Source organism: Neofelis nebulosa, chromosome 2 (genome assembly GCF_028018385.1).
Source record: "Neofelis nebulosa isolate mNeoNeb1 chromosome 2, mNeoNeb1.pri, whole genome shotgun sequence".
In the NCBI taxonomy this organism is placed as follows: domain Eukaryota; kingdom Metazoa; phylum Chordata; class Mammalia; order Carnivora; family Felidae; genus Neofelis; species Neofelis nebulosa.
Genome location: NC_080783.1, coordinates 90553790 through 90578152, shown reverse-complemented (window position 1 = coordinate 90578152; position 24363 = coordinate 90553790). Strand labels below are relative to the sequence as shown.

Below are 24363 nucleotides of genomic sequence, written 5' to 3'. Positions count from 1 at the left end.
TAAGCTTAATTGTAAAGAGTAAACTCTTATTTTTTTCTTATTTAATAATTCGTATATTTGCTCCGAAGAAAACACACACGCACACACAAACCTCTAGAGAGTAATTTTAAATATCTTCGGTGTTCTCTTTCCCTTATATGTATCTAAAATTAAGAGAGTCCCCATGTACATAGATATCTGGGGGTCTCATCATCAGGCAGACTGATAAAGGGCCCTGTAACAGCAAGAGCAGCAGGCCCAGGAAAGCTTACTTGGTACCACCACAAGCTGCAATATCAGAGCTCAGGAATTCAAGCCGGACTCCCACAGCTCATCCACACGTTCACATTTCACGCATCATTGTCAGCTTCCCACCCAACCTCAGTTGGATTTTTGCCTCTCCAGCCACTGATCATCGGTTTACAGCCCTAGATTCTCTTCTTTGAAGGAAACTCCATGTGATCTCTTCATTATCAAGAAGGATCAACTCTGAGTCCCTCCACACAAATAAGAAGCCAAAATGACAGCCAAGAAATCATAAACTAAGGCATGTCTGAAGTGCTAACATTTACTGACATCTAATTTAAGATGAAAACATTTAGAAGGATTCTGGAAAGGCTCTAAGATTCTTAAATATATTAATAAGAATGATTGTGGCCTTTCCTTCTCTGAAGTCGGTTTTTCATACAGCGCGGTTTAGGAGGCAGAAGACATAAAGTAACTTGTTTAAATTTGCTTAGAATTTATGATTGTTATCTTTGAAGGCTTATGTAATGAAACAAAAACAGATTTAAGAAATATTAAAGTTGTTCTTTTTTACAGTCCTCAAATGTTTTACATAACCTAAGATATTTTAATAATTAACTTATTGCATAGTCCTAAATATATCTTCCAATTTCAGAGCCGAGTTTAATAAAGTAGGCAAACATTGAATCCAGGTATGCCAATTAAATATTCACTAGGGAAAAAATGTGTGCAAAACTCTGATTAGAGCTGATAAATTTTCATCAGGAAAGCATGTCTAAGAAAATTAGCATTTTCTAATTTATTACTAAAAATAGAAATAGATCCCAAATATTTCTATAGAGAACACTGAAAAATTTAAAAGAATAAAATCCATTCTGAGCAAACACTGCCATCTCTGAGTATCCAGGTAAAAGGAAAATGTAAAATTCAGGAAGCCAAGTTATCAAACTGTTGATTTAAGCGAGACATGTGGGGCGAGATTTTGAAAGTAGCACCAATAAATCTTTGACAGATTGCTGTTTCAAAATGTGTATTAACAATGATAGCATCAATCATTTTAGTAATAGTCAAAAATTAACTCCTAAAACTATCATGGCAATATTTTTTTAAATATCAGAGAAGCCTTTATAACTTTTGTTTATAAATTATGTTCTGGGTTGAGTGTTCCTCTCTTTTTAAAGCAATCCAGCCATAAAAAGGTTTTAGCAAGTAATTATTTCTGGGTTGAGTGTTCTTCTATTTTTAAAAGAATCCAGCTATAAAAGGTTTAGCAAGTAACTATTTATAAAGTGGTAGAGAGTCATTTGAGACTTGAAAGCAAGCTGACTTGCAGATGACAGCTACATGTGATTTTATAAGATGAGGCTAACAAAAACCAAATAAGTGAATAAGCAGAAGATGGCTTTAAAAACAATGAGAATGAAGCATGCTCCTATAAGGTGGGACATCTTTGACCATAAGTAAGCCATTTACCACATTCAGTCCCTGATTTCTTCATTAAGGCATGGAGTATGTATTAAGTAAGGTGTAATTTCAACCTGTTAAAATTTATCAACATCTACCATGTCAATAGTATCTATTGGGTTAATACTGCTTATGCCCTCAGAATCCTCACGCTTTGATAGAACACTCAGGGCTAACATGTTTGAGAAAAAAATCAAGAACAATAAAAGATTTGGCTAATCAGCACATGGAAATATTTTTTAAAAAGAAAATTCAGAGCACAAAGTAATAACTCATTTTTAGAAAACTGGAAAGGGTCTCATGGAGGTGAAGAATGCTGGACAGGAGGTAATCATGGAAAAGATCTTCTCAGATGGTAGTACCATGAACAAAATTATCCTCCCCATGCTGTAGCCTGAGGGAATGTCCTGGATCATTATCCTGGGATAAAATGAGGTCACCCTAGAAAAACTTACGTAGTTCCTTCGTGCATACATCTCTCCCTTCTCCCTTTCATTCTTCCATCCTTATTTTCTTCCTTCTTCCAAGCTACTCACTTCACATGTAAATATCAAAGTAAGGATTTCTGATATACTTAAATGTGACCTCCTTTCTAGTTTTTCTTCAATATGTTACTTTGCAAAATACATAATATATATGTACTTCTATCAATATATTGATATTAATATAGATAGAGAAAGGTTTCTACACTAGTGTGATAGCAGGAAGAAAAATAATGGATTATATAGAAGTGATTACTAATTAATCAGAGTTCACTGAAACACTGAGAAAGTCACTTTGAAAAGGTCACTTGGGAGACTAATATGTAGCACACTGTAAAAGATTTTTGCTGCTCAAATGTGCAAGTTTCTTACTATTGATATAAAATAATCAGCTCTCTACTGAGACCCGTAATAATTCCAAGGTTATAGAAAATCACTTTAATTTCATTATTAGTAGCATTTAACCTTTAACATAATTAGAAGTATGCATTGAATTGCTGTAATTAGTTAGTAACATAATTTAATCCAAGATCTTTTTTGTTTACAAAGAGTATTGTTCTTCCACAACATCCTTAAGATAAAGATGAGATAAAATCATTACTCTTTTATGCACACAGTGTAGTAAAAGGTACTGTAGCAAGAAACTTTTGATTCAGGAACAAATGTGTTTTCCTTCTGTAGCCCCCTGACTTTTCTCTCATTGGGACACTATTTAGGTTCTTAATTTGCCATGCATTTATCACCACCTGACATCAAACATGTTTGTGTATTATTTATAAATACTACAGTACACCATGAATGCAGTTTTCAGTTTATTCATGACTAAATCCTAAGCTTCAGTGGCTGGCATATATTAGATGCTGTATTAATATTTGTTGAATTACAAACTGAATGATCATTGGAAAGCAGGGCACTTCAGACAGAGAACAAGAGGCATACTGCTGACTTTTTTTTTTTTTTTTTTTTAGTTTTAAAACCCCAAATGCAGTTATAAATAGGTGACAGATGAAAGAGGAGAATTAGATGGCAAAGATAGACGTCATCAAGTCCCAGTTAAAGGGCCCCTGGAAATTTGGTCCTTGCATGAAACACTCAGCTGCTACATCAAAGAAGCAATTACTAGACACTCTAGGCTGCCATGTGAAAGAAGGATGTGACCTGCCAACTTCTCTGAAAGGGGACATTCTGTAGAATTAGACTAAACTTCTCAGCTTCCAGTAGGTTTCACTTTGTAGTCAGAAACTAATCTGGGTTTGGAAGTATACCTATGCAAGAAATTATTTTCTTCAGTGGTCTGATCTACTTACTTTCATGGAATATATAATTCCATTCTGCACTTAGGATCATTTCAGAAGTTATTTTAAAAAAACATCTGAAACCATATTCATGTAGGCCATAAAATTAATAAATCTTTTTTATAGAGAGGCCTGCTCATGTGAGCCATTTGGAATACATCTATTTTTTATTACCCAAATTATATATTACCTAAATATATATAACCTTTAAACACATATTATAACATATTTTAATTACACATTATAAATGATAGGCACTCAGAATATCTATTAAAGTGAAAATTTTATAGGTGCCTAGGTGGTTCAGTTGGTTAAATGTCCAACTCTTGGTTTCAGTTCAGGTCACAATCTCACAGTTGGTGGGTTTGAGCCCTGAATTGGGCTCTGGTCTGACAGCATAGAGACTCCTTAGGATTCTCTCTCTCTTTGAGTCTCTTCCATGCTCTCACTTTCTCTCTCTAAATAAATAAATTTTAAAAAATTAAAATTTTTAAAAAGGCATTTGATTTTAAAATTTGCAGAGGACTTTACCTCACTTGAAACTTCCAACTTTGAGAAGCAGATAGTTTTAATTATTATCATTATTTATTTTATAAACCATGTGAGTGTCAACTATGATGATGAAAATAATCTGAAATCCAAAGTTGTAGAATACTATTTGTAACTCTACAGATTTCTACTTTATATACTTTTAAATGGTCTGAAAAAAAATGTTTTTTAATTCCCTATTATCACCTCTAAAAATTTCTTCCTCACATCAGGATTCCAGCTTGACAGATTCCAGAAGAGAGAACTTAGTATTTTCAGTGAAGATCCAGAAACCTACTGAAATTAAATTACATTTTATGTATTTGTTTTATTTGGGCAAGATACTCTTAAAAGAATCAGAAACCTATACTAAGAAGTATCTACACTAAGATGTCAGTAACAGGAAATCTGGAGTTGAAAAATTCTAGCTTACTTATTTGTGATCTGGAAGGTACCATGGAAATGTCATGAGTTCTTGGACTCAGACAATAATTTAGTAGTTAGTTAAATAAGGTGTCATTCATTACATGGTCACACCATACCAATTTGTTCGTTTCTGCCACTAGTTGATTATTTATATAAATTGGTTTTTAAGAAAAGCTTGCTCTCAGATTATTACAATATAGATTTTTCTCATTTCTAAAAACTAATAAAGTACAAGTTATTTCATCAAACTGTAAATTAAATCATATTGTTACCAAGGATTTAGTCATGGATATTCAAATGATAATGTAAATCTAAAAATGCAAATTCAGTTACTTGACTTTTGAATTAATCTTCTAGTACTATTCTGAATCAAGTCAAATCAATCTATTTCTCAAAGTGTCTTATACTTAAGATGTATCTGATTCTCTGGTGGCAACCCTTAATAAATGTGTTTTTTTTCCTCCTAATAGTTAATTTTCATATAATTAGCATTTATATACTGAAAAATCTCCTTTTATTTAACTTTTGTTCTTTATTGTTACTTCATCTGTTGGAAAATTATGGATTTTAAAACATATTTATTTATTGAAATCAAACTTGTAATTATATTTTTCATTCATGAGAATAATACTGAACAAATAAACACTATTATTAATGCACTGTTTTGATTAAAACAGAAGTCTCTTCTTTATCTGATGGGTTACATAATCCTAAGGTAAATTACAAATCCACCCATCTTTCTCTGGCCTTTTGCACTCTGGGACTCAAAATCTATGAGTTTGGCTATATTCTAAAAGAGCTTATGGGAAGATGGCGGTGTAGGAGACACTGGGCTCACCGCATCCTGCTGACCACTTAGATTCCACCCACTTCTGCCTAAATAACCCAGAAAACCGCCAGAAGACTAGCAGAACGACTCTCCGGAGCCAAGCATAGATGAGAAGCCCACGGAAGAGGGTAGGAAGGGCGAAGGGGCAGTGTGCGCTACATGGACTGGTGGGAGGGAGCCAGGCGGTGGAGGGGCAGCCTGCCCGGCAAGGCAGAGCCCCCGGTCTGACTTGCAAAAGCAGAGGGGCTGGACGGAGTGTGTACTGACAGCCAGCAGGACTTAACATGTGGAATGTTGTAAGTCAACAGCTCTGCTCCAAGAGCGAGAGGGATAGAGGGAGAGTCATTGAGCCCCAGAAGACAGAGCTCAGCTTGGCGGGGAACAAAGGCCCTGGCCAGTGCTAACTCTCTCACCCATTCCCCAGCCCAAATCCCAAATGGGAGCAGTTCCCGTCAGGGAACTTGCTTGCACCGCGCAAACACCTAACGCTATGCTTCTGCGGATACATCCCTCTGATGGGTCTGCCTCCCTCCTAGTGACGGAGCCACAGGGCCCCTCCAGAAGTGGACCACTGAAGGCAAAGCGAGCTGAGCCTGCCCTTCCCGCCCCTGTGCACCGTGCAGATCCACCCCAGCTAATACGCCAGATCCCATAGAAGCAGCACCACAAGCCTGGCAGTGTGCCAGTAGCCCAGGCAGGGCCCACACCACTCCACAGTGAGTCCTGCCCCTGGGAGAGGGGAAGATAAGGTACACACCAGTCTGACTGTGGCCCCAGCGGTGGGATGGGGGCAGACATCAGGTCTGACTGTGGCCCTGCCCACCAACACAAGTTACTCCAGACAGCACAGGGGAAGAGCCCTGCAATTCTGTGCCACTCCAGGGACTATCCAAAATGATGAAACGGAAGAATTCTCTGCAGAAGAAACTCCAGGAAGTAGCGACAGCTAACCAACTGATGAAAAACAAGTTAAGCAATATAATAAAATGAATTTAAAATAATAGTCATAAAATTAATCGCTGGGCTTGAAAAAAGTATAGAGGACAGCAGAGAATATATTGCTACAGAGATCAAGGGACTAAGGAACAGTCAGGAGGAGCTAAAAAAAATGCTATAAATAAGGTGCAAAATAAAATGGAGGCGACCACAGCTCGGATTGAAGAGGCAGAAGAGAGAAGAGGTGAATTAGAAGATAAAATTATGGAAAAAGAGGAAGCTGAGAAAAAGAGAGATAAAAAAAATCCAGGAGAATGAGGGGAGAATTAGAGAACTAAGTGACAGAATTAAATGCAATAACATACGCATAATTGGGATTCCAGAGGAGGAATAGAGAGGGAAAGGTGCTGAAGGTGTACTTGAAGAAATCATAACTGAGAACTTCCCTGATCTGGGGAGGGAAAAAGGCATTGAAATCCAAGAGGCACATAGAACTCCCTTCAGACACAACTTGAATTGATGAAGAGATAAAGGATAAAGGATAAAGAGAAAATTCTGAAAGCAGCTAGGGATAAACATGCTCTAACATATGAAGGGAGACTGATAAGACTAGTGACAGGTTTATCTACTGAAACCTGGCAGCCAGAAAGGAATGGCAGGAAATCTTCAATGTGATGAACAGAAAAAAACATGCAGCCGAGAACCCTTTATCCAGCAAGCCTATCATTTAGAATAGAAGGAGAGATAAAGTCTTCCCAAACAAACAAAAACTGAAGGAATTCTTCACCACTAAACCAGCCCTACAAGAGATCCTAAGGGGGATCCTGTAAGACAAGGTACCAGAGACACTGCTACAAGCATGAAACCTACAGACATCACAATGACTCCAAACCCATATCTTTCAATAATAACACTGAATGTAAATGGATGAAATGCTCCAACCAAAAGACACAGGGTATCGGAATGGGTAAAACAACAAGACCCATCTATTTGCTGTTTACACGAGACTCATTTTAGACCTGAGGACACCTTCAGATTGAAAGTGAGGGGATGGAGAACTATCTATCATGCTACTGGAAGTCAAAAGAAAGCTGGAGTAGCCATGCTTATATCAGACAAACTAGACTTTAAATTAAAGGTTGTAACAAGAGATTAAGAACGGCATTACATAATAATTACAGGGTCTATCCATCAGGAAGAGCCAACAATTATAAATGTCTATGTGCCAAATACAGGAGCCCCCAAATATATAAAACAATCACCAACATAAGCAACCTTATTGATAAGAATGTGGTAATTGCAGGGGACTTTAATACTTCACTTACAACAAAGGATAGGTCATCTAGACACAGGATCAATAAAGAAACAAGGGCCCCGAATGATACATTGGATCAGATGGACTTGACAGATATATTTAGAACTCTGCATCCCAAAGCAACAGAATATACTTTCTTCTCGAGTGCACATGGAACATTCTCCAAGATAGATCACATACTGGGTCACAAAACAGCCCTTCATAAGTATACAAGAATTGAGATCATACCATGCATACTTTCAGACCACAATGCTATGAAGCTTGAAATCAACCACAAGAAAAAGTCTGGAAAACCTCCAAAAGCATGGAGGTTAAAGAACACCCTACTAAAGAATGAATGGGTCAACCAGGCAATGAGAGAAGAAATTAAAAAAATATATGGAAACAAATGAAAATGAAAATACAACAATCCAAACGCTTTGGGATGCAGCGAAGGCAGTCCTGAGAGGAAAATACATCGCAATCCAGGCCTATCTCAAGAAACAAGAAAAATCCCAAATACAAAATCTAACAGCACACCTAAAGGAAATAGAAGCAGAACAGCAAAGACAGCCTAAACCCAGCAGAAGAAGAGAAATAATAAAGATCAGAGCAGAAATAAACAATATAGAATCTAAAAAAAACTGTAGAGCAGATCAACGAAACCAAGAGTTGTTTTTTTGAAAAAATAAACAAAATTGTTAAACCTCTAGCCAGGCTTCTCAAAAAGAAAAGGGAGAGGACCCAGATAGATAAAATCATGAATAAAAATGGAATTATTACAACCAATCCCTCAGAAATACAAGCTATTATCAGGGAATACTGTGAAAAATCATATGCCAACAAACTGGACAACCTGGAAGAAATGGACAAATTCCTAAACACCCACACACTCCCAAAACTCAAACAGGGAGAAACAGAAAGCTTGAACAGACCCATAACCAGTGAAGAAATTGAATCAGTTATAAAAAATCTCCCAACAAATAAGAGTCCAGAACCAGATGGCTTCCCAGGGGAATTCTACCAGGCATGTAAAGCAGAAATAATACCTATCCTTCTCAAGCTTTTCCAAAAAATAGAAAGGGAAGGAAAATTTCCAGACTCATTCTAGGAAGCCAGCATTACTTTGATTCCTAAAGCAGACAGACACCCAGAAAAAAAAGAGAATTACAGGCCAATATCCCTGATGAATATAGATGCAAAAATTCTCAATAAGATACTAGCAAATCGAATTCAACAGCATATAAAAAGAATTATTCACCATGATCAAGTGGGATTCATTCCTGGGATGCAGGGCTCGTTCCACATTCGTAAATCAATCAATGTGATACATCACATTAATAAAAGAAAAGATAAGAACCATATGATCCTGTCAATCGATGCAGAAAAAGCATTTGACAAAATTCAGCATCCTTTCTTAATAAAAACCCTCGAGAAAGTCGTGATAGAAGGAACATACTTAAACATCATAAAAGCCATTTATGAAAAGCCCACAGCTAATATCATCCTCAATGGGGAAAAACTGAGAGCTTTCTCCCCGAGATCAGGAACACGACAGGGATGTCCACTCTCACCACTGTTGTTTAACACAGTGTTGGAAGTTCTAGCATCAGCAATCAGACAACAAAAGGAAATCAAAGGCATCAAAATTGGCAAAGATAAAGTCAAGCTTTCACTTTTTGCAGATGACATGATATTATACATGGAAAATCCGATAGACTCCACCAAAAGTCTGCTAGAACTGATACATGAATTCAGCAAAGTCACAGGATACAAAATCAATGTACAAAAATCACTTGCATTCTCATACACTAATAATGAAGCAAGAGAAAGACAAATAAAGAAACTGGTCTCATTCATAATTGCACCAAGAAGCATAAAATACCTAGGGTAAATCTAACCAAAGATGTAAAAGATCTATATGCTGAAAACTATAGAAAGCTTATGAAGAAAATTGTAGAAGACATAAAGAAATGGAAAAACATTCCATGCTCATGGATTGGAGGAATAAATATTGTTAAAATGTCAATACTACCCAAAGCTATCTACGCATTCAATGCAATCCCAATCAAAATTGCACCAGCATTCTTCTCGAAGCTAGAACAAGCAATCCTAAAATTTGTATGGAACCACAAAAGACCCCAAAATAGTCAAAGTAATATTGAAGAAGACCAAAGCGGGAGGCATCACAATCCCAGACTTTAGCCTCTACTACAAAGCTGTAATCATCAAGACAGAATGGTATTGGCACAAAAACAGACACATAGACCAATGAAATAGAATAGAAACCCCAGAACTAGACCCACCAAAGTATGGCCAACTAATCTTTGACAAAGCAGGAAAGAACATCCAATGGAAAAAAGACAGTCTCTTTAACAAATGGTGCTGGGAGAACTGGACAGCAACATGCAGAAGGATGAAACTAGACCACTTTCTTACACCATTCACAAAAACAAACTCAAAAGGATAAAGGACCTGAATGTGAGACAGGAAGCCATCAAAACCCTAGAGGAGAAAGCAGGAAAAACCCCTCTGACCTCAGCCGCAGCAATTTCTTACTTGACACATCCCCAAGGACAAGGGAATTAAAAGCTAAAATAAACTATTGGGACCTCATGAAAATAAAAACTTCTGCACTGCAAAGGACACAATCAACAAAACTAAAAGGCAACCAACGGAATGGGAAAAGATATTTGCAAATGACATATCAGACAAAGGGCTAGTATCCAAAATCTATAAAGAGCTCACCAAACTCTACACCTGAAAAACAAATAATCCAGTGAAGAAATGGGCAGACAACACGAATAGACACTTCTCTAAAAAGACATCAGGATGGCCAACAGGCACATGAAAGATGCTCAATGTCGCTCCTCATCAGGGAAATACAAATCAAAACCACACTCAGATATCACCTCACTTCAGTCAGAGTGGCTAAAATGAACAAATCAGGAGACTATAGATGCTGGAGAGGATGTGGAGAAACAGGAACCCTCTTGCACTGTTGGTGGGAATGCAAATTGGTGCAGCCACCCTGGAAAACGGTGTGCAGATTCCTCAAAAAATTAAAAATAGACCTACCCTATGACCCAGCAATAGCACTGCTAGGAATTGACCCAAGGGATACAGGAGTGTTGATGCATAGGGACACTTGTACCCCAATGTTTAAAGCAGCACTCGTAAGAATAGCCAAATTATGGAAAGAGCCTCAATGTCCATCAACTGACGAATGGATAAAGAAATTGTGGTTTATATACGGAATGGAATACTACATGGCAATGAGAAAGAATGAAATATGGCCCTTTGTAGCAACGTGGATGGAACTGGAGAGTGTTATGTTAAGTGAAATAAGTTATACAGAGAAAGACAGATACCATATGTTTTTACTCTTAGGTGGATCCTGAGAAACTTAACAGAAGTCTATGGGGGATGGGAAGAAAAAAAAAAAAAAAGAGGTTAGAGAGGAAGAGAGCCAAAGCATAAGAGACTGTTAAAAACTGAGAACAAACTGAGGGTTGATGGGGAGTGGAAGGGAGGGGAGGGTGGGTGATGGGTATTGAGGAGGGCACCTTTTGGGATGAGCACTGGGTGTTGTATGGAAACCAATTTGACAATAAATTTCATATTAAAAAAATAAAAAAAAATAAAAATAAATAAAAAAATCTGTCAAGTAAAAAAACAAACAAACAAAACCCCAAAAGCTATAAGATTTGGGGACTTTTATTTTATTTTTCACCTTGAGAACCAATGATAGCACACTAGTTTTTTGCCATTTTTATCAATAATTAAGATGAATACAAAATTTTTCTAGCCTAGTATTTACTACCAAAAGAGGTCCATTTTTGCATAAAACTGAGTAATCACAATACCAGCTTATAGTGATGAAATCTTTAATAGTAAAAAACATGATTATCATGTTAACTATAGATAGGAATCTTATTTTGTTTTCTTCTTTTAGAGTATTTAAAGATTCCTGGAGTGACTGGGTGGCTCAGTAGTTTATACGTCTGACTCTTGATTTTGGCTCAGGCCATGATCTCATGGTTCATGAGATCGAGTCCCACACTGGGTTCTGTGCTGACAGCACAAAGACTGCTTGGGATTCTCACTCCCCCTCTCTCTCTGTCCTTCCCCCACTCATTCTTTATCTCTCTCTCTCTTTCTCTCTCTCTCTCTGCCTCTCTGTCTCTCAAAATAAATAAAAATTATTAAAGGATTTAAAGATTTCTGACTCATAGCATTTTTTTCAAAATATGTCAGTTGATATTCCAAATCTGTTATAAATAATGTGTTTAAGTTTACTCTTAAATCTACATTTAAATTCATTGTTTTAAATGTTTTGTTAGCAAATGCATTTAACTAGAAACAATTTGCTTGGTTTGAGGTAAGCCTCAAGTAAATGTTTTTGTTCAATCTGTATCTCTAACTGTGCATGATTTGTGTAATATATTATTTTCAAGTACACAATTCTATTTGCAGATAATTATTTATGAATCCATTTAGTTTACTTAACATCAGGTACAGCAGATTCACAATCATGGACAGCTTCTGTTCATAAAAAGCCTGCCTGCCTGCCTTCTTTCCCTCCCTCCAACCTTTCCTCCCCTCCCTTCCTCCCTACCTCCCTTCTTTTCTTCCTTTTTGAGGGTTCCCAATTGGGCATGTTCAGTTTAATTCAATATAAATCCCTCTTTAGACACTTAGTAACCATTACGTATGTGTGACATGTTATTTTCAACCTTTCAATAAGCAGCTTTGAGGCTGCGTTTCATTATCTTTCATATTATTTTGTAATAATATTCTTCCTTAAGTTGGAAAAAGAAGGGTAAATACTTATCAGTAGCTCTAATATAGCATAAAAGTAGAAGATTAAACTATCTAAACTTGGCCTGATTACTGGGTGAAGAATACTGTTTTAAGAGTATTATGAGATTAGAGTTGTCTCAAAATCAAATGAACCCGGCATAGAAAAAGTTACTGCTATGTTGCCAGAAAAAGCAATTAAGCATTCTTAAATAAAAGATTTTTTTAAATAATAGTTACTGAAATTATTAAACATAATTAGTAATATCCCAAGTCTAAGTTACATGGCATAGAGATAAAAGTTTATCCATATTTCACTATACAAACATGTTATTGGAATTTGAAACAATTGCATAAAATAATAATGGTATGCTTCTTAAGGACATGAAATAAAGTCCATTTCTGATCTGTGATCCTTTTTGACTATGGAAGTTTAAGTGCAGCTGTGTCTGGCTTTTAATCTACAAAGATATGCCACTGGTTTTTTTATTCACCAAAAATTATGGGGCAAGTATCTTCAAAGAGCCTTTATACTGATAAGTCCCCAATGCCTCAAACTATAAATAATACCCATAAGTGTTCAATATAATCTGTTGAATAAATTAATTTTAATAATCAGAACATGTATTTTGACTCACGTATGACATAATATCTGCTTGGAAAAAATTACCTCAGTTTCCAATAAATTCTTTTTTATATATGCACATCATCCCTAAATCTTTTCCCTCTTATTATTTTTATATTTCCAAATGATGGCATAACAGTAATAGTAAATATCTGTTTTGAATAATTCCAGTTTTATAATAGGTAAAATTATCTTCAGTAATATTTCTCTAATTCTGACAACTTCCTCTAAACCATGCAGAATAAGACAATGAAATTATTACATTACCCAACCCAGCTTACTATTCTTCTATCATAGTCACATGAGAAAAGAAATGTATTTATTTTCCTTTACACTGATTAATTCAAACTTAATTCTATTTTTACACTATTTTTTTTTCAAGCTGAAAACACAAGCACAAAGTTTCTCACGGAATTCATGTCTTAATCAGCTGCTCAGTAAAGGTGGCCTAGAACTTTTGTAAGTGGAATCTTGTCAGAGCACAGACAAAAAATGGGCCTGGCTGGCAGGAAATAAGCCCTTTCTACTTTGTTTACATTTATTCACATACCTAAGTCCAAGCACTGAATTAAACCCCAAGATTGATGAGGTATGCATAACATCACGGCCTGTTTCATATTCTAGGGGGGTAGAGAGTCAAGAACATGAATGATGATATAAACCCAGGGTGAAAATGTCAAAGAGAAGTGCTGGGTGTCCTAGGGCAAAGGCAGGTTAAGAAGACAAAGTAGGAGGACTAGAGAGGTTAGAGACATTGAGGAGCCCATGTGTAAAGGGGCACATTTTACTTTTTATATTTTTACTATTTTTATTGTTTATTTATTTTTGAGAGACAGAGAGAGAGAGAGAGAGAGAGAGAGAGACAGAGTGTGAGTGGGGGAAGGGCAGAGAGAATCTGAAGCAGGTTCCAGGCTCTGAGCTGGAGGCACAGAGCTCGATGCAGGGTTCAAACCCATGGACTGGGAGATACGACCTGAGTTGAAGTCAGACACTTAACCTACTGAGCCACCCAGGTGTCCCATAAAGGGGCACATTTTAGAGACAACGAATGGGTTTCCAGGGTTGGAAGAAAGAATAGGGCAGTGAATGCACTGTAGTAATCCAGGCAAGAGGCCTGAATAAAGGCAGTGCTTGTCTTCTCACCAAGAGAAAAAGAATCAGGGGACCCTTAGCCCAAGCTCCAAATTACTTTGTCACTCTAGTTGTGAATCCTCTAAGAATCGTGAATACTTGCACACTTAAGAAATAGCTAGTTCTCATAATTAAGAAATAGCTAGTTTCTCATGATCCTTTCCTAGCATTCTAGGCTTAGTTCTAATTGTCCTTCATACTAACAGGGACAACTGAAAACATTTTATTCTATTTTCCTGGTCGTTATTAAAATCCTTTGGTCTCTTCTGTTTGGGCTTGCCATTGGTTTAATCAACTCCAGATTAAAATTCTTATTAACACCTGTTTTCATTGGCGTAGAAACTGGCAACCCGTGAGTGACATGAGCTTTGAATGTTCTCATAATGAGCCTAAAAAGATGTAGCAGAATGGTCAGGATATCAGGTGACAGGAAAATACAACAGAAGAAGCTACTTTTGGAGGCAGACCCACAAGGGTACAAATTATGGCTCCTATGTTCTTTAATGGAGCAGATTAGGGAGAATGGCTTAATCTCATTTTTGGCAATTGTAAAACTAGACTAATAATACTAACTTCACAGGGTTGTATGAGAATCTGGTAAAACATCAGATGTTCATATATTACATAAAATAATGTATAGCACCACATTTCTCTGTGACCTATACATTATACGTTTTCAATGATTTATTATTTCCCTTGGTGACCCTCCCCTAGGAAAATCAAATAGAAACAGAAAAGATAAATAGAAAAAGTCTTTCCCGGGGCGCCTGGGTGGCGCAGTCGGTTAAGCGTCCGACTTCAGCCAGGTCACGATCTCGCGGTCCGTGAGTTCGAGCCCCGCATCAGGCTCTGGGCTGATGGCTCGGAGCCTGGAGCCTGTTTCCGATTCTGTGTCTCCCTCTCTCTCTGCCCCTCCCCTGTTCATGCTCTGTCTCTCTCTGTCCCAAAAATAAATAAAAAACGTTGAAAAAAAATTAAAAAAAAAAAAAAAAAAAGAAAAAGTCTTTCCCCTCTGGGCTTTTGTAAATTCTATTCCACTCACTGCTTCTCTTCATCTGGTTAGCTTCTTCTTTCTTTTGGCCTCAGCTTACATGTCACTTCCTTCTAGAAATCTTTCTAGAAGGCTGAAATCTTTCTACAGGCTGAATTCTGTATTCTTCTGTATTCTTTCCTGGATTCTGCTAGCCACTGTATTTCATTAACCTAACTTATAACATAACTCATATCATTTTTGGAATCACACATTAGCTTCTAAACCCTTTGAGGGCAAGAGATATCTCTGACACAGCTCTTTTTGCAGTGCCTAACAGTGACAGGCCCATGGTGAACACCAAACATATTCACTGACCAATTGACTAGTGAAACAAAATTGCTCTGCAAAGCAAATGGTAAAAATAATCCCATGATGTCATCACATGTGGTTGACAACATCTATGCTTTATAACTTTTATAAGGTACTTGATAGACTACAGTTCTAAAACCAGTTACAATAGATGAAATGGTTGGATTACTGAGTATTCCTAATTTTATAAACTTGAGCTCGTACTTAATGTCTGTATTTATTGGAACCAATGGGAATAAACCATAAAGGTATATTGCTTTCTTTCTTTTTTTTTAAGTTTATTTATTTATTTTGAGAGGGAGAGAGTGAGTCCACCAGTGGGTGAGGGGCAGAGAAAGAGGGAAAGGGAGAGAGAGAATGAGAATCCTAAGCAGGCTCTACTCTGTCAGCGCAGAGCCCTACATGGGGCTCAACAAGAGTTAAGAATCAGATGCTTCACCAACTGAGCTACCCAGGGGCCCCCTACATGTGTATTTCTAATAAACTGAACGGTAACTGAAATTATAATGGTTCTCCAAGCATATTACTGATTAAAAATATCAATGAGAGGACAAACAGATTGCTATTTGATTTTAACACCCAGCTCTTAGACACAGATTTGAGCTGGCCCTCATTGGCCCTTTTGTCTTAATATTATCACTATTTAATTACTAATAACCTCATATTTAACATCTAGATTTAAATGCAAAATGCCATGCTTATAATTTTTTTGATTTATCCTAGAAATCCTTGCTCCAGATCTGCACAAAATGGAGCTGTATTTGTTCTTAAACAACTTACTTAAAGAATACTTAATTTTACTTTGCCATTATTTATCTCTGTCTCTCCTCCCTGAGTGCTGCTGTTAAAATTAATTTCCATTTAGACCTCAGGATTTTATATTGCCATTAGAATTGTGAAATGTTTTTACTCAGCACAACTAAGAACTGATGTTTTACCTCCCACTAATGGACCTTTAATTAGGCACTGTAATGAACCATTCTGTCATTCCTTCATTTCTGGAGAGAAGATTTTGTGTATACGCAAGATACAATTTTGACAGAATACCAGGTCCGCTGAACCTTGCCGACTCACATATAATAGATCCTCAATTTATTATGCTTTTGTCAGCTGCTGGATTTATCATTTTAATGACACTGTCCACAGACTTATTTTGCTGCCAAAGAACAGCATCACCATACTGCAGGAATGTTTGTTGACATCTTGATCAACAACTCCTGGGGTCCGATTCTGACTATAATATTACTACTTTGGGACCTTGAGCAAGTTATTTAACCTCTGTCTAAGGATTAATTGGTTAATTTTAATAAGTGCTTTGCAGTAAAAGGTGGGAAGTGCTATGACTGCTAATAGTGATAATAAAATGATAATGCAGCCTTTTATAATGCATCAGGCTACCTCAGACTGTGATTCCATTAAGTTGCCAATTAAAATATATGCTAACGGAATTTATTCTTTTTAAGAAACCAAATTGCTATAACGATGGCCACATAGCAATTTTTTAAGTTAGATCAAAGAGAATAAAAAATGGCAATGCTTCTTAAAATTTTTTTTAATTAAAGAAAAAGATCGGCATCCTATGATGATGGACCAATTGGGAACAGAGAAAAGCTGCACAGAAAAATACCAGATGGTTGTACCCTGATTAAATGTAGCTCTTGTACATTCAGTTGATTGTTCTTTATTAACTCGTCTCCAAACTGCTTTCATTTATTTATCTATGATTATTTATTTATTCGACAAATGCCGTTGTTGGGTGTAATTTCAAAGAGGTCATCTTAGACAAATAGGAGGAATGCACACAATTAACAATAATATCAGATAAAAGTGAATAGAAACAGACAGAGGTAAAGAAGTAGTGACTTGAAAATTCAGAAGAGAAAGGGATTCGTTCAAACTGAGGGTAGATGTGAACAACTTCAAAAAGGAAATGCCCTTTAAACTGGATGGGGACAGAAAGATAGAATTTTGCATGGAAAGATGAAGGTGAGGAAGAATCCAAGGAAAGTCCATTCCAGAGGAAGAGAATACCAGGAGAAAGTCACAATGCCAGGGGAACTGACATGTGGAGAAGCATGATAAGTTCTCCTTTACTAGAGTAAAGGAGAGGCTGCAAAAATAATCTGGATAGTAATGAGGGTCTGCATTATGCAGAATAATAGTTGGCGATGTCCCTGGTTCACTTGGAAATCTTTCAGGGTTGTGAGAATATTGGAACTGAAAAGAAAAAGCTCATGAGTCAGTAAGTGGAAGTTGTGCTGAAATATTCTGCTAGGTTGAGAGGAACAAGAGGGAGGGGAGAGCGATGAAGACCTTAAACAATATGTGAGTGGGGATACCTGCATATGACTGGACTGTTTTTGCCAGATAAACTCTGCTGGCCTGTGAAACATCATTTGAGAGATAAATTAGGTAAGCAATGTGAAAAGAGCATTGGCTGAGGGTAGTGGCATCTATATATGTCAAGAGGCTAGTCTACAGGAGCAGAATATACATTTAGGGGCACCTGGATGGCTCAGTCAGTTAAACATCTGACTCTTGATTTTGGCTCAGGTCATGATCCACGGTTCATGAGTTCCAGCCCATGCTGACAGTGAGGAGCCTGCTTGGGATTCTCTATCCCTCTCTCTTTGCTTCCCCCCCTCCCCAACCTCTCAAAATAAATAAATAAACTTAAAAAAAAAGGAAGAAAAGAATATACTTAGAAAAGGAAACACCAATTTGAAACCAAATTTTTTCCCTTTGCTACAGCAGAAGTGCCCCCCGCACACTGTAACACCAGAGAGAACATATTTAATATTGTCTTTGCTTCTCAAATTCAGTCAGTGTATATTGCTTGATTCAATGCTGTTCCATGTACTTCCTACCATGACCAGAGACCTAGGCTACTCTCTGTGAGGGTTTGAACAGATATCAAACTGTCTGGGGCCAGAACATTGAGTAACTTTAAGGGTTGGATTGCCTGTGGGAGATTCCTGGCCCTCCCATTTACTAATTGTGCCATCTTCAGGAGGCTCTTTGTGCCTCCTCAGTAGCCTCCTCTGTAAAATGAGAATAAAGACAACACCTAGTTCATTAGTGGGATTAAATGGGCTATTAGAATTAATGTCAAAAAAGAAGTAACTACAAGAGTGCCTGGATTTAGAAAGATCTCAGTAAATGTGATTGATATAAAAAACCATTCTTTTTATTATGAATACAACATACAGCTGTGGCTACTCTTTTGAGACTAGGTAGAGAGGGTACAGAGAGAAAACATGGAGATCAGTTAGTAATAATCCAGGTAAGAAATGCCAGTAGTTTTGATGAAGGCAGTGGGGATGGAGCTAGTGAGAAGCACTCAAATTCTGGGTATGTCTTACAGGAAAAAAAAGTGAGAAAGAAACTGAGGTGTAAACAAAGAGAGCAGTCAAGAATAAATCCAAAATAGATGATGGATTAAGATGATTAAGGAGTACACTTATGGTGATGAGCACTGGGTGACGGATGGGATTGTTGAATTACTATATTGTACACCTGAAACTAATATGACACGGTACATTAACTATACTGGAATTAAAATAAATATAAAAATCTTTAAAAAGTTAATATAGTGGGTTAGATTAAATTAAAAAAAATGAATCCAAGATTTTTGCACCTGAATCATGTTTCCTTTTATAGACATAGGGAAAACTGTGGTAGAAGTAAGTTTGAGTAAGAAAATCAAGTTAATTTAGAGCCAGCTCAAAGTGTCCAATAGATACTTAGGTATAAAAATCTGGAATTCAGGAGATAAGTTTAGCCAGAGATATACATTTGGAATCATTTGTATCTGGACGATATTAAAAATCATACAATTAGTTGAAATTCTCTAGGTAGTAGGTCTCAATTTTGGTCACATATGTGACACATGTGGAAAACTGTAAATAATATTGCAGCCTAACAGAATCAGAATCTTTGGAGGTGATGTTTGGGAAAGTGCATTTTTAAAACTGTTTATGAAAGTGTTCCTTTGAGTCACAGGCTCAAGGAATGAGTGTTTTTGAGAAAAAAATGGGGCATAAGTACAGTCATCAGCTGCTCCAATGTTTAAAGGTCAGAGAGATGAGGAGGAACCAGCCAAAGACGGTGAAAAGAAGCAGCCAGTAAAATGGGAGTGGAAACAAGAGAGTGGCAAATGTAAAGAAATGGCCATTTTTTAACTAGGGAGTGATTAACTGCTGAATGTGGGGTAAGATAAGAATTGATAATTGGCCATTGGATATGAGAACATGGATGACAATAAAATAAATTAATTAACTTGTCTGATGAAAGATATTTCAGCAAAATAGTGAAGATAAAAACCTGACAGAGATGAGGTCAAAAGAAAAATAGGGAACTGTAGCATATAACAACTTGTTAGAATAATGCTTCTATTTTGGATAGTAATGAGGGTAAAAAAAAAATAAGCAGGGAAATAAAGTTGTGGGTAGAATGAGATGTGGGCACAAGGCAAGATGTGGGTAGAATGAGATATTCAAGGAAGAGCTAGGGAGAGAGGAATATACTGATTAAAAGGGGACAGTTGTAAGAGATGTGTCTATGAGTAGCTAAAAGGGATTTAATGTATGAGTGGATAGCATAGCATTAGACATAGTATGGGGTTCCTGCTCATAAGACAGAGTACATGGATATAAGATAAAGTAGTCTGAGGGATGTGATGGTGAGAGCTTGTGGTAGTTCTCTCTAGATAGATTCTATTTTGATCAATGAAATAGAAAGCAAATTCCGGGAGTGCCTGGGTGGCTCTTTCAGTCTGACTCTTGATTTCAGCTCAGGGCATGATCTCACAGTCAGAGATCCAGTCCTGCATCAGGCTGGGCATGGAGTCTGCTTAAGATTCTCTCTCCCTCTCCCTTTGCCCCTCCCCCACTTCACAGGCATAAGCACGTTCTCTTTCTCTCTGAAAAAATAAATATATTTTTTAAAAAAGATAGTAAGTTCCTGAGCTGAGGATAAACTTGGGGAACAGCTATTGGAAGTTTGAGGAGAAAGATGAAGATTTGACATAGACATCTAGGAGAGTTGATATATTAGCAAAATACTAGAAGCCATAGTAAGTGCCCATTTGAAATTAGTGATAAAATCTCAGGTGAGACCAGTCTGTATGATTACGTGTTCTTCTTCCGTTGCATCCAGCAGTGGGACACCAGTTCAGAACAGACGGAGAATTGGATTTAACCATGGTTACAATTTTCTAGGAAAGTGTAATAGAAGGGGAAGAAAGAAAAAGGAAATTGAGGGTATATACAAGGGGACGATTACAGTGATGGTTTATGGAGTCTAAGGTAGGGAAGGAAGAAACAGAATCTTTAAAATGAGAAGGATGAGAAACAATGTAAATAATTGTTGAGAGTTGGGGTGATGGAGGGAGTGACCCTGAAAAATAGGGGGTTGTTGAAATTGAGAGGATGGAGGGAAAATAGAGATAAGAAAGTTACTTAATGTAAACATGAAAGCATGCTATCAGACTGTGTTGTGGGAGTCACTCTCACTTACAGTACTGGCATCTGTCTCCAGTGTGCTCAGGCTGGCAGTGGCAGGAGGGCTGGTTGCCGGCAGTGACACTGCAGGCTCCTCCATTTTGACAGAAATCCTCACAGACGGTCTTCCCGCAGTTTGGTCCAGTGAACCCCAGTGCACAGCTGCAGGTGGGTCTTCCTGTTGGAAAAGAAAACATAACAAAAAGGAAATTATTTGACTGAAATTGTTTTCATGGAATCCTCACTAGGTAAGAAACAGGAAGCCAGGATTCCGTTCAAGGTTTGTCCACTACTTCATCTGTGAATTTAGGCAATAACATGACCTCTGTGGGTGTCAATGTTCCCATGTTTCAGTAGAGCCCAGCATAGAAGATAAGGCAGGTTCACCTCAGGTAAAACAACCAGAGTGCATTTTATGATTAATTACACATTTATACAGGTGTAGTATTTTCTGAAGTACTTGTGTTATTCTTTATACCTTTCTCATCATGTCCATTTTGCTTTTTAAATTATTTTTGATACAGTTTATATTAGCTATTAGAATATGAAATGGAAACAATCCTATTTCTCAGTATTCAATCATCATGTACTACCACTGGTAAGGCATGAGCTTAGATTTATAAATAAATATTTTTAAAAGTTTAAAGTGGGCATGCCTTCTATAATATTTATGTAATTAGTAATTTTAGTTGATGTCAATATACATACTGTATTTAGTATATAAGCACTTATTAAGTCCTATTTTATTTCATTTTGATACTTTTATTCATGGGAAAGTACTGTTACTTGCAGTCTGGAAAGATGATTTAAAGCCTAATGTTAACAGCACACAAGAGCAAATCTAATGGACCATCTATGGATATTTTTATTTGCTCTGTAAGAACGAACTTCAGAAGAAAAGGTGAACGATCCTTTAAGGTGTTTGGAACATAACACAGTTAACTTATATCAGGAATGAGTCTCTCTAACTGCCTTCATCAAGGACGAAGTGGAAAATGGAGGACAGAACTAGCTCTGTAGGAGAGATTAAGGAAAACAAAATGAAATAATGGCTCTCATTTGTAATGGGCAAAGAATGAAGTTGAGAGGTTGTGCAAATGTAAAGAAATAACATGAAAGGGAATAAAAAAGAAATTCAGGTATAGATCTGAATTAACTAGGACTCAGAAATGTCAGTTGACTAGCATTAGAGACTATCCAACCATCTCCTCTCTCACCTTTGTAGGCATGAGGCATAATTAGAATGGTCATAAAAATGTATGAGATAAGGATTAAGACTTGAACTGTGAAAATGATATAAGTTTTCTCTATTGCCATAGATTCTACATTCTACATTTTTTTTGAAAAGCATTCGTAAGTGAATAAAATGTCTCTAAAATAAAATGCACCCTCCTTTCCAAGAGAATAAATAAATCAAGCTTCCACATTTATTTATTTTGCTTTGAAAGTGCTCCATATACTTAAACATGCTTGAAGCTACTGCTTCTCAATGAAGAAAGTTATATATATTTTTATGGTGAGTAGCATTGCTTTAAAAGTTGTTTATAAATGTGATTAGTTTGGTGGCAGATAAACGCCTATTAATAGGTTGAGAAACAAGGTAAATTGTATGTACATTGAAAGCTGAGTAACATCATGTTTACCATTCCCAGAAAATGGCTTTAAAACTTTTAGGTAAATATTTTTCTTATAATGGTAGTGAATTTTCCAGTTGATACTTACATATAGACAAAATTTCTTCATGGGAACAATAATGGATAAAAAATAGACACAACAAGAGAATGAATAGTGCTTGAAGATGAAGAGGACAGAGAATTGTTGGAACAGTTACTAAGGAAAATGAAAGCCCTGAACAAAAGAAGTAATTTCTCTTCATCAGTAAGAACCAGTGAATGCCTTACAGAGAAACAGAACATATAAACAGGAACACAAATTAGCATGAACTAAAGGTGAAACAAACAGCACAGAAAATATAGGAGCAATCAAAACGCATAGAACAATCAGAAAAAAGGGTCCTATGATGGTAGGACTTAAACACTGTAGATTTATGTTTTTCTACATTATTTTTTAGTTTTTTTTAAATTAAGAGTGAAGAACATTAAAATAATAGGAGTTTAAAGGAAACAAATGCAACCCACTATGGCATTTGAAAACTTCTCTGTCCCAGTCACTGAGAGAATGACATCATGCTTTCATGTCAACTAGGGCAGTGGCCAGGTTCCCTAAACCCTCTTCCCTGGCATATGCCTCAAATCATTTAGATTCTGGCTGAATTATTTTGAAAAGGCTCTTCTTTTCCTTTAAAAAGAAGATTTCTTTTTGACAAGAGAAATCTTCATATTCAGGGGAACACCAACAACTTGAAACTGTGTTGATGCAGCAGATCTTTTGATTGCTGATGGGAAACGAACTTTCTGTCACAGAATTTTATAATGGGCTCCATCTAATATACTCATGAATCTCTCTGTGTGCATCCTAACAAGTTGCATTGGATTCATTTATAGATATTTTTTAGGTAGCTCAATTTGATTTTGGCATTTGAAAAGGCAACAGTGCTGTTACAATGACTAAGGTATAGATTTACAGCAGTGATGCATCCAGGGAGCTTGGGAGTTGACAGCCTACAAGGGTAGTGTAATCAAAGCATCAATTAACCTGAGGAAGGAAGGGGAGGTTCAGTTTGTTGGCTCTAATCTGTCTGGTTTGTATAGCATTCAGGGCTTAAAAGTGTGGGTTGTCAGACTGCCTGGATATACACTATCTGTGCCAATTACTGGTTGTGGGACCATGGGCGTCACTTCTCATTTCCTCTATGCAAAAATGGGGATAATAATAGTACCTTTCTCATAGGGTTGTTGTGTAGAATCAGAGAAAATAAATGAGATTATATATGCAAAGCATTTCTAAAAGTTCTAGGCACATAGAAAATACTCAGTGACACTTTAGTTCTAATTGTTTATTACTGTTGTTGTTGTTGTTTCTACTGAATGAGATTCACCATATAGAAGTATGACTTTGGAACAGTGTCCTAAAAAAAACACTGTAACATTCTAAGAAAATCTTTTGGAAAACTGTCTTAAATTACGCATTTTATCTCATCTATTTAAGACAAAGTTAAATTTGAATTTGTATGGCAGCGATGGGATAAAGCAGAAATTCTCCATCAACCTCACTCTCAGACTCCAACATTTTCAAACTTTCTCTCTTTACTTTCTCAACATGCTTCGTTATTTCAGAAGAGAAGCCAGACCTTCCAATATGTATGTATTGCTCACATAAATGAATTCTGATTCCCTAGCAGAAAGAAAGGTTTAGGAATCGAGATGTTAATGTGTGGTGTTGTCTTTACTGTATATTTATGTCCTCTTGCAAAGCTTATCTCTGATCTCTTAATCACTGAATCCACTGATTTCTTTTTAATCATCCTTCTCAAATGTTCTCCATAATTTTACACATTTTATTTTTGAAATTTATTTTTTTAAAGT

At 36.7% G+C, this 24363-nt stretch overlaps 1 protein-coding gene across 3 annotated transcripts in view; it reads right to left on the bottom strand.

Annotated features, from left to right (window-relative positions):
* LRP1B (LDL receptor related protein 1B) overlaps positions 1–24363 on the bottom strand; it is a 1890044-nt gene that overhangs the window by 51612 nt on the left and 1814069 nt on the right. For all 3 annotated transcript variants that reach the window (XM_058715410.1, XM_058715409.1, XM_058715411.1), the window contains exon 84: positions 20895–21056. In XM_058715410.1, the coding sequence (XP_058571393.1) occupies positions 20895–21056 (162 nt within the window). The remainder of the gene's footprint in view (positions 1–20894; positions 21057–24363) is intronic.